Source organism: Dendropsophus ebraccatus, chromosome 4 (assembly GCF_027789765.1).
Source record: "Dendropsophus ebraccatus isolate aDenEbr1 chromosome 4, aDenEbr1.pat, whole genome shotgun sequence".
NCBI lineage: Eukaryota > Metazoa > Chordata > Amphibia > Anura > Hylidae > Dendropsophus > Dendropsophus ebraccatus.
In genome coordinates this window covers 27,028,381-27,040,508 of record NC_091457.1, presented here as the reverse complement: position 1 = coordinate 27,040,508, position 12,128 = coordinate 27,028,381, and the positions used below count along the sequence as shown (strand labels likewise).

The window sequence follows — 12,128 nt, the reverse complement described above, 5'->3', positions numbered from 1 at the left end:
GTAGCCAGGACTGACACCTTCTGCTCCATACTCTGGTGAACCGCGGTAAGGTGTGCAGTTCAGCTTTCATGTGGGAGGAAGACACTTTAGAAACAAAGTTTTTCCTTGAAATATTGTTATAGAAACCGAGGGATGGTTATGTGGAATTACATGTATGTAAGAAGTGTCACCTCGCTACCCCGTGCTCCACTTCTATCTCTGTATTTTACTTGGAGGGATGAAGGTATTATATTAGGAGCACTGTATATTGAAAGACCACAGAAGAACCGAGGATACACTTTATATATGGGGCTAAATCCCATCACAGACTACAGGCTTTAAGAATAAAGCAGAAGAGAGGAGAAGCACTTGCCCTTTTGCCCTGCCTTTAGGCAAGTATCTCATCATGAAACTACAAGCTCCAGCAGGTCTGGCCTTTACCTGTTTAAGCCCCTGCTGACATTCAGTTTTAGATTTAGTTTGTTATGTGTGGTCTGGTATAAACAATCTTATTGCAGTCCCTGCTAATTCAGCTCTGCCTCGAGCCTGCATCCCATCACATGTAAACCTGTAGTGTCCCACTACGTGTTTTCTTTTTCTTCTTACACCTTGGTAAAACACTGTGGGCTGCTAGACTAGACAGGACAGTTGACCACCATAGAGAAAAGGGAGAGATACTTCAAGACTGGACCTGCAGTAGAGCACAGTGCCAATAAGCTGCTCTCTACTGACAGACGCTCAGCTTAATAGGAAGGGTTCTACAAGCCAGCTCCACCCAGTGCAGAGACCTGGGACTCATACTCCCCCATTAGGACGGAAACCTGTGGGGCAAAAGGCGGTTAGGTGAGAATGAGATAACTGAGACTCATCCTTACATGAATATAAGGATTTCTTCAAAAACTAAAGAGACACTTCACCACATCCTGGCAGAGTACATAGGACATTAGGCAAGGGCCCTCCTATGTAGCCCCCTTACTTCTGTTACTTCTATCCACTCATTTACTGTATCTTTCTGTTGGATCAGTATTATTGATTTTTGCACTAAGTACTTGAGCACTGTTTGTGATTGTTTTTGCACTAAAATACCTTTTCTAATTAAAGTTTGAAAGTTCCTTAAAGTTGGTTTGGTTGCTGTGTGTTCGGGGGTAGGGGTTACTATTCCTGGCCACAGTGACAAGTAGCCCCCAAAACACCAGAACCCACCAGCAGGTACAACATCAATTCCAGCAACCTGGGCCACGGCAGACTTATGTGTCTGTCCTCTGCTTTTCTACCACATTTATCAGACAGTCAATTGTAATAACTCTCTTGGCCACATGATGTCAGCAGCGAGCACTTTCCCAAAGACTGAAAAAAACAAATCATTACAATGTGAAAATGGCAAATTAAGTCAAATTAAGCAAGTTAAGGGGTTGTCTGCTAATAGCTACAGGATGCGGTATAAAATAAAATCCAAGCTGCTGCCAGTCTTAATTGTCCTAGAGCCATGACTTGCCGTACATGACCTCTTCAGCCAATCACAGGCCTGAGCTGTAACATAGCAATACTTGCCTCCTCAGTGAGACCAGTGTTTGACTGCAGCATGAAGATGTTCGGCGTCATAACTTTTGACAGTGGGGACCACTAAAGCAGAGAGGGATTTTAGAGGGGAGTCATTTTTTTCCATAGATGTAGCAGCTGTGCCGCACTATACTATTATCATAAAGTGCAATGGATATTATATACAGGAACAGAGACGCCTGTCAATCGACAAACTTCCTGCTCCTGAAGGTATTGAGCGGTGATGCATATAATAGTGTATGCATGGCCGCTCATTGTACATATGAGAGCTCCTGGTCTGGTGAATGTACAGCTGCTTCTGGGGATGGGATACAAGTGAGTGGCGATGTGTACAGCACAGTGTATGCATCACTGGTCACACACGCTCATCTGGACTTCACCTCTCAGCCGGTACCCGGTGGTACATGGTGCGGCACGACTCATCTGTATAACATGTCCTGCACCTACTCTCATTTCTTCCACACTCAGAGGGCGTCTTTCAGGCTCACAACTATGGGAATGCCGCTTTACATTGACACATACTTTATCTACTGCAGATCTGATAAGGCTGATTCCAGCTATTTATTTATATTGGTGCAAACTCTTCTGGTCTCTGGTGTGTGCTACCCAGGAGGTCAATCTGTCAGCTGCAATTCATGTTACAGACTGCTGACAATGTTAGAGCAAGAAGACACATAGGGGGAGATTTATCAAACATGGCTTAAAGTGAAACTGGCTCAGTTGCCCCTAGCAACCAACCAGATTCCACCTTTCATTTTCCAAAGAGTCTGTGAGGAATGAAAGGTGGAATCTGATTGGTTGCTAGGGGCAACTGAGCCAGTTTCACTTTACACCTTGTTCGATAAATCTTCCCCATGGTACCTTTTATTTATCCATCTGTACTTCCATAACATAGAGGCATTTCCAAACTCTTAAAGGGTTATGGTCGAGTTGGGAGGGCCAACAATTTGGGATGTAATGGAATCCGATATAGGAAAATCGTTGGATGTAATATGGGTAATTCAATGGAAATGGAAGTTGAACATTATGACACGGTGATGATCAATGCATACTAATTGTTATCATCAACGATGTAAATTTTGTTTTATGTTAAATTAGGGTGAAAAAGAATAAAGATATAAAAAAAAAAAAAAAAAAAAAAAATTCTGAGGGCTGTAATGTTTCCTCACTCCCCCTCCCATCCCTGACCCTGCTTGATTGTCAACTGAAAGCCAAGCCCTTATTTCAGATTGATCGTGCACATTTCAGATGCAGTGCCCAGGAACAGGATTCAGAGGCCGGGACTTAACTGTCAATCAAGCAGGGTCAGGGATAGGAGGGGGTGCAAGGAGACGTTACAGCCCTTAATAATTGGCAGTTTGGGTACCCCTTTTTGACACTTTGCACAGGAGAATAAAATGTCTTGAAAGTGTGTGTATATATATATATATATATATATATATATATAATGTTTCCTCGCCCTAACAGCTATCTAACAGTGTCTGCAGTTTAGAACATGAATAGCAGCTGACAGATTCCCTTTAAATCCACACCATTGTATCCATAGCATTAAATCCACATTATGAAAACCACACCAGTAAATCTGCATATTAAAACTTGCACCTTCAAATCTGCAGCAGAAAAAGTATATTTGAACACACCCTAAAGGTCTGTTCACACGTGCAGATTTTCTGCAGCTGATCTGCCATAGATATGTAGCAGATCCACGTGTTTTATTCCCATAACCTGAAATCACCACACTTGGCGGTAGAACCAGGACCAGTGGTGAGTGGAAACTAGTGGTGATATACAGTCGATTGTAACTAGAATACTCTTTATTGGAGGAATATTTAATGGACAACGTGTTTCGAGGAATATAGCTCTATGTAAGTGATCATCTTTGGGATGGACCCACCAATGATAGTGTTAGTGGTATAGCCGTAGGGGGCGCAGTGGTTATATTTGCACCCAGCTAAGGACTCCTCTACTATATAGAAGAGCGGAATTACTATAAAGGGCTTCTAGTAGTTTGCAGCACTCAAGCCATCTCCAATTTCTTCTTCAGTTATTGCTAAACCTGAATGGAAAAATTTAGAGATTAAGGGGGAGATTTATCAAACATGGTGTAAAGTGAAACTGGCTCAGTTGCCCCTAGCAACCAATCAGATTCCACCTTTCATTTTCCAAAGAGTCTGTGAGGAATGAAAGGTAGAATCTGATTGGTTGCTAGGGGCGACTGAGCCAGTTTCACTTTACACCATGTTTAATAAATTTCCCTCTAAAGTAAGAACAAAATGATTCCTATAAATAGCCGCCATCATCTAGACGACTGAACTTCTAACCTATGTCAACTGACAGTCATACAGATGGGAGAAATTGACTCTTCCAGCAATGAAAAGCGTGTACGGACATCCTAGGCTGACAGGAAAAGCTCTGACAGCTAGTTCTCTTCTATTACAATTACCAATACTACTACTGTATATTAGCGCAATGACTTGAACAAGAACAAAGGACATCTTAAAGTCTCCCCGTGTCTCTTCATCTTAATAGATCCTACATCCTTGCTGACTGACTTTTTGATATTTCCTTACAAGGGTTGGATATCTGCTGGAGCTCTTTTATGTTTCATGGCCAAAAATCTCCCGCCTAGCCATAGAGTTAAATGATAACATGTGGCTACCACTAGGAGGAGATTAAGAACTTAAAGGGAAAATGGCAGCTGGAAAACACGTCCCTACATAGTTATATAAGCAGTCAGAGTATAACTTTATTGTAGAATCTATAACTTTATCGTAGTTGGCTGAGCTGCAATCGCCTCAAAAATGTCCTGAAGTGACAAAGAGGCGTGGCCGTGGCACTTAAGTGAGCCTGCCTCTAAGAGTGGCAATAAGAGGATTTTTCAAAGTGATTGCTACTTCAGACAACTTTGATATGGTATACTTTCATAGGTATAGATGTTCTTATAAACAGATTGAGACATCTTTTATAGCTGACAGTTTCCCGTTAACTTCTCATTAGCTCCTCCTAGTGACGTCAGAATCTGTGTAGCGGGCCTTTTACATTGAGAGATTTGTCGGCCGCAGGCGCTTGTTTACAGTGGCTTCACAGGGCACCACAAATCAAGCTGCTGGGCTGCACAAACGATTTTGTATTTTTTGTGCAGCTAAGCAAACTGACAGCACAGATATACATATATCTGTGCCGTAATTTTCCAGCTCACACAGCAGTACATACTTACCTAGAGCACTGGTGCTGTGATCCAACATCCTCTTCTTCGGCTCTCCCATCTATTGCTGTATCTTCAGGCTGCCCTGCATATTCTGGCTGGAGGTGAGGCCTGAAGACACAGTGGCTGGATGGGAGAGCCAGAGAACAGGATGCCGGATCACAGTAGCAGCACACAAGGTAAGTATGTACTGCTGTGTGATCTGGAAGATGACAGAACAGATCTATGTATATCCGTGCTGTCAGTTTGCCTTTATTGTTATTGGCCTTGCATAGAAAGATGTGTGCAGATAACAATACATTTTGAAGCATGTTCTGAAACCCAATCAGCCGTGGATCTGGCATTTTCCCAGTCCTCAGCTGATCGCTGTCACTTTTACATGGGCTGCTTATTGGCCCAGGAGCATTCTTAGCAACGCTTCTGGACTGTTGGCCCGTGTAAAAGGCCCTTTACTCTCTATATTTCTCCAAAAGGTTTAACATTCCTTATCAGAAAAAACTCTGTTAAGATACTGTATATAAACAAGTCAAATGACCCAGACTGTTCAACCTGTCTGGACTTTGTAGTTTATTCCCTATGTAAATGAGGCATTTGGTGCACTGGGGTTGGGCTACTGAGTTCCAGATCCACCTCGGCTGTCCGGTCCCTGTGTAATTAAAATTAGTGCGGAGCTTTGAAGAGAGGTCACTCTCACTCACATTACTGCAGACTTCAATAGCAGGAGCGGGCTGGCCAGGGCCCACCCTCAGTGCACCAAACCGGCTCATCTACATATATTATAAACTGAAAAGATCATGATGTTGTGGATCAAGCTAAGAAACCTACCTTCATCCTCAGCGCCCTGTGCACTATAGAGACATATCAGCAGATATTAGTTGCTTCTAACCTGCTGATAGTTTCCATTTAAACGGTATAGATTCACTTTAACCCCTTCTAGCCCAAAATGGCGTTCACCCCTCCCAACTTTTTCTTTTTTTTTTTTTCTTAAGAAAATGTGGATTTGAAGCTATAAAGTTTCTTCTTGTTTAGTTAGTGAAATTTTTAAAAAATTTTTTTGTAATATTGGAGGAGGGGGAGTATTAAAAACAAATGGGAATTAGTGACATTTTTCATTTCTTTTTATTTTTTTATTAATAGCGTTGTAGTTATGGTGTTTTATATTCCCCTATTAACTCCAAATTAATTTTTAGGTGCAATGTTCTTTCTGGAAGGCCATGGGTCCTCCATAGCATTTTTATGTGATGTTTTTAGGGGAAAACGCCATTACTGTGGCAGACATCTCAGCTCCATTTACAGAAGGAATACACTCTCTGCAGGACTGGTCTGGCTCTGCTAGGACTCGGTGGCTCCTGTAGCTACCTGGCACCAGTGAGCACACAATGGCCAGGATAGGAAGCAGTAAGCATTATGGCTTCCACTGATCTGTGTACACAGCAGTCACTGAGCCTTGTGCTTACATAGATTGGGAAGACAGGGATAGAAGACAGCTGCCTCCCCTCTCCTGCAGCGGCACAAACGTAATTTAAGGAATGTAATTGCCTAATAATTCACAGACCACCTGAATGTTTCTAGTCTATAGGCGGTCAGCAAGTGGAATGTGTTGCTATTAGGTTGTAAACAATTAAGGTGGTAATTGCAATTCTTTTAAATCTCTGCCAACCTGCATTAAACGACATCACGTAGAAGGTATAATGGGCACTGTAAATAATTAAATAAAGGAGATTATTTCCTGCCTCGGAACTGTGAAACCAGCAGCGCCCATTATCCCGATCATTTTCTGTTGGACACGGTGTGTCTATGACAGCAGTTCATCTGCAATCTGGCACAAGGGGGAGCAAGAACGGACGCTCCATCAATATGAGTGACTCCTAACAGAGCTGTGTGTGACACTGCACAACGTGACAATCTAATAACATTCCCCATCACTATGGAGAATACAGATTTTTTCCAAAAAACGCATGAATTTTGTGCATCCGTGCATTCCGTTGACTTCCATTATAAAAAAAGGATCAAAACGTATCTTTATTATTTTTTTTAAACGTACTTGATAATATTTTTGTGTACGCAAAAAAATGGATGCGTTTTGAATTCATCTATTTTTTTTTTTTTATAATAGAAGTCAATGAAAAAATGGATCAAAACGGATGCACACAAAGGCATCCGTTTTTCCATCCGTTTTTTTGTATGGATGGAAAAAACACAGTGTAAAACCAGCCTAATCAGAACTTTTGGGGAGAACTATATGTTAAAGGTTATATAATATATATTTTACAATATACAAAAGAGATTTCAGTGTAGATTCCTTAGTAACCATAGGCATAATATAATAGGCAGAAAGCAGAAAAAGATAATACACACTTAGTTCTTAAAGGAGAAGTCCTATGAAATGAAAAAATGACAGGAAGGCAGGGTGCAGGAACATAATAAACAAAGTATGCTTAAGGCCCTATTTCACGGAATGATTATCGGCCGATATCGGCCGTTATGGTCGATAGTTGTCCCGTGGAGTAGGAGGCAATGATCAGCCGACATCATTCATGTCGGCTGATCGTTGAAGTCGTTTGTCAAACGACTTATATAGCAACGATCTGCTGCCGTCTTTCTGCAGAATAGGATCAGCGGCAGCAGACCACCGCTATATCCTATGGGCTGCCCGAACGATCAGTGATTACCTGGGCAGCCCCCCTGCACCTCCCCCTGGCTCCTTCCCGGACTAACTCGCTCGCTGCTGCCGGAACAAGGAGCTCCTCACTGTCGGCCCATGGAATAGGGCCTTTACCCATTCCCAAGCCTCTGTTGTGCCGCTCCAGGGTCTCGTTGATGGCCGCTGGCTGTCATTTTCCACCTGCCTCCGGATATGTCAGGTATCTGGCTCCTCCAGCTGCAACATTCCGTCTCGGCTCATCGATTGCCCACTCAACCAGTCACTGACTAATTGGCTGAGCGGGCAATCCATCAGCCGTGTATGTAATGTTGCAGCTGGATTAGCTGCAGGAAGCCGGTGGCTTTCAGAGAGACGTGAGAGCAGTGCTGCAGGGCACAAAGATAGGTAAGTATACAGTGTTTGTTATATGCCTACACCCCACTGCCTTCCTGTAGTTTTTTTTTGTCTCATAGGACTTTTTTTTAAACGTTTTCTATCTAATAAATAGCTTAGATAACAAAATGTAACATATATGACATAGCACATATATAAGTAAGCAGTTTGTTCACTTGAGACTTTAACTGACGTTGATGCGAATTGCACACTACTTCCCCAGGAAAGGGTGCACCATATGGCCTTTGAATACTTAGTGTGTTTCACAAACACATCTATGTTACTTTTTTTTTATAATGAATATATATACATATATATATATATATATATATTCTTATTCTGAGAACTATTTTCTATAAATAGTTATGCTCAGATTAGTGTGAGAAAAAAGAGAATTACTCACCTTCCCCATTTCCCCTCACCTGGCCCTGGTATCAGCACAAAAAATGGATAGCTCTGGCGATCGCTTTTCAGCCCGTGATTTGCTATTCAGGCACTTTCTGTGCTGACACCAAGCGCAAGTACTGCCTCCACAGCAGTGGGAAGCAGCGAAGGTGAGTATAACTTAATTTTTTTTACACTTGCTTGGGCATTATTATTTTAAAACATACTCCCCAAAACTGGTGGTCTCAGATATCACTGTCAGGAAATCACCTGGTGCATGAAAAAGTGGACCTTAACACTATTGAATTCACAGAATGGAAAAAAACAAGGTATATATCTTTAATTTTTGGATCTATAGAGGATCCATAAAGGGGTTATCCAAAATTAGAAAAAGCACAGCTACCTTACATGTGGAATTGCAATTCCGCTTCATTCACTTCTCAATGGAATTCGGCTGCAAAACCACACCCAAACTGAGGACAGGAGTGGCGCTATTTCTGGAGAAAAACAGCCATGCTTTTTGTAAGCCTGGATAGCCTCTTTAATGGAGTTAAGCGCATGTCTGATAAAGAGCCCTCTCCAGATCCGAAACTCATATTCAAAACCTGGTTCACTTCCACATAACACAACATTATCGAGCAGACTTTGCTTACCTGTGTGATGCTGTCTCTCATGGTTGGGGATCTCCCTTTCCTTGTGGTTGTGGTGGCCATGGTCGTGGTTGTCTCCATTATGGTGGTAGACATGTCAGCCAATAGTGTAGTGGCTGTAGTCTCAGTGGTCATGACTGATGGAACTTCACCAACAAGCATGAGATTGCCTTCTGTCCTGACATTGGGGTCACTCTCTGCAGCGAGGGACAGCACTTTTAGGCCATTGTAATACAAGCCCGAGATCTGACCCTGGAATGGACGTCCCTGGTCCTTTCCTCCAACCTTGATGACCGCCTGGCTGTTGAAGATGGTGAGCTGCCGACCTGGTAAGTGACAGGAATGAAAGTTCATCAAGTTCCATCGATACTATCAAGACATATTAAGGGACTATGTTCTATTGTTCAGTCAATATGCAGCTGATAAATAATGCATTGCATCTCAACAGCACTTAGACATAGGCAGCCATGACATATGGTAAAAGAGAGAATTTTTTTTTCTCTGTTATGGTGGGTTATATATGTTTCAGTAAGGTGAATATGAACCTGAGTAGAAAATATCCAATATCCAAAATTGTTTAGAGACTGAACACTGATGTATCCAGAATAGGTTTTGTTGCTAAGGCCATGTTCACACTTCTGCCTTAACCATGTGACGCAGGATGTGATTTAACCCCAATGGTGCAAAACACCGCACACAAGCAGAAATGGGTACGCCCAGTGTCGGACTGGCCCACCAGAGGACCGGAGGATCCTCCGGTAGGCCCCCAGCCTTAGAACCTGCGCTAACACTGACTGATGTCATTTTTTTTTTGGTTCTTTACTGGTGGGCCCCCAGGATTATTTCCTCTAGTAGGCCCCAGTCTGACACTGGGGACTCCTCAGATTCCTGCTGCCGATTCCACAGCCGATGTACAATTAATCACGTGAATATACCCTAGAAGATGTAGGGTTGAGAGTGTACTCTAATAGTGGTACAGATGTAATAGTGTTATCCAGTCATCTACACTAATCTTGTAGGATGTCTTTTCACGACTGCGAATTCATGCAAGCTAATGCAATTTGGCAGCAGGTTGTTCAATAGAAATGAACAGGTTCCATGGACTAATCCTTCATGATTAACTGTTTTCATAACAACGTACTGGAGCCCTACTGTGCATGTGCCCTTAGATTGTGTATGAAACTAACCTTACCACGCTCCATTAATTCCTGTCTGTCCTGATTGCGGTCTCCGCTGTTCTACTCTCCATGGCAAATGCCGACTGAGATGTTGAGTGGTACAAGCACGGTGGACACAGGTGTCGGCCAATCACACTAGAGGACGCACTGCTTAAGTCTAGAGTTTGTTTTCTAGTGCCAGTTATAGAGGCATATATCATGCACCTAGTTCTTTAAATATTTTGTTTGTACCTGGCATTACCTGTTTTTGATGCTGGGTGTGGACTGACCACACAACTTGTTTGGCTCTTCTCAGCCTTGGCTGGATCTTTACATCTATGATTACCAACAGCAAGATTTGTATTCTGTCTGTACTGCATTTGACTACCGACCACCCAGTTTGCTCTTATTTAGGATTAATTGACCCTATTTGTCAACTATAGGCAAGACTTTGTTAATCCTGGACCTGGCCAACCAACAGGTTCCTCCAACCAATAGGTGCAACCAACTCAAGGATACCAAAAAGTGTATAAAAAACGCAGCTACTACCACTACATGTAAATGAGCCAATAAAGCATTCAGGTAGAAAACCCACTAAAAATGTAATGCTAAAAAACACCTACAACATGTTTTGGCTCCTATTTTTCGTCTGTAAGCCGGGTCCAGGCTAACAAAGTCTTGTCTATATTTGCTACACACCCCGGGTACTCTTCATTGGTGGTACTCCGTGAGCTGTGCCGTCTCAGAATAAGTGCGATATAGAGTTGCGCCTATACTTTTGCACAACTCTATTAGTTGAGTGGTCCCTTGCTTGTGTGATATAAGTGTTTGTGACCTCTTACTTACTAAACCAGGAAAGCGCCCCCCTCTTCTCCCTCTTTCTTTTCTATTTGTCAACTAGAAATGTGGCCATACAAACATGATAGAATGTCAGCAAAATTTTTGGGCCAACAGCTATTTCTCCCGATCCGTACACACAACAACGTTGGGCTTGTCCAATTGTTCGCAAGTTCTGATAGGAGGAGGAGGAAGGGTAAGCTGCTGCCAGGCTCATCTACCGATGATTTCTCTCTGAGAACTAAAGGATTAAGCCCCTATTCCACGGGCCATCTAGAGGAGCAAATGAGCGCTCTCATCGCTTGTTTGCTCCTCGTTCCCCGCTCGCTGCTGCCGCTATTCAACGTGGCTGCAGCGAGCAGGTGAGTGCGGGAGGGGCGGCGAGCTGTGGGCGGGGGGGGGGGGGGGGCTGCCCGGGTGATCGCTGATCGTCCGGGCAGCCCATAGGATACAGCAGCGTCTGCTGCCGATGCTCCTATTCAACGGAGCGACGGCAGCAGATCGTTGCTGTATCAGTCGCTTGTTTTCCAACATGTTGAAAAAAAAGCGACTGCAACGATCAGCCGACATGAACGATGTCGGCTGATCGTTGCACTCTATTCCACGGGACGATTATCGTCCGTAGCGGCCGATATCGGCCGAATACGGACGATAGTCGTTCCGTGGGATAGGGCCTTCAGGCAGTTGAAATCCCTCCAAAATAGTCTGGTCAGCTGACTTTTTTCTAAAGTAGGCATACACCTTCAGTAGCTATCAGCCCAGCAGCCATCCCTCCTGATTAACCTATATGCATGAAAGTTCAGCTCAGAAAAGCAGGTGCTCTGAATGGAGACAGGGGAGGTAACCTGCTGCCAGACTTCCCTGCAGGTTTATCTCTATGGGGATAAAAGGATCAGACAGTTGAAATCCAATATGTGTGATCCCTCTCTCCCTAGACATCTTCTGTCGGTGGAGAGTCTGGATGTCCCACTGCACATTAGATATTAGTCTGTAGAAACCTCCTCCCAATAAGAATTTTTTAGGACTGCAAGTAATTCTCTGGCATCAAAACAACAGTATGAACAATTCTTATTAATAATGTAGGATGTGATGAGAACTTGTAGGACTGGCTTTCTGCTCATTTCTCCTCTAGTGTTGTCAGCACAATGCCAATCCATCTGCGAGCGTGCACGTTGATTTGTTGGATGTATAGAGTTACAACCTTTTACATGGGGTTATGCCTGCAGCCAACTTGCTTCAGGTTACGAACCTCGACAGTTCAAAGCTAAACTGGGCCCGAGCCGAGGGCAGAGGAGGGGCAAGGGGAGTTGGCAGGTCTC

General features: G+C 43.3%; 1 protein-coding gene across 16 annotated transcripts in view; it reads right to left on the bottom strand.

Moving 5' to 3' along the window:
* NRXN2 (neurexin 2) overlaps positions 1-12,128 on the bottom strand; it is a 609,925-nt gene that overhangs the window by 43,316 nt on the left and 554,481 nt on the right. For all 16 annotated transcript variants that reach the window (XM_069965315.1, XM_069965314.1, XM_069965322.1 and 13 more), the window contains one exon: positions 8,819-9,141. In XM_069965315.1, coding sequence (XP_069821416.1) covers positions 8,819-9,141 — 323 coding nt within the window. The remainder of the gene's footprint in view (positions 1-8,818; positions 9,142-12,128) is intronic.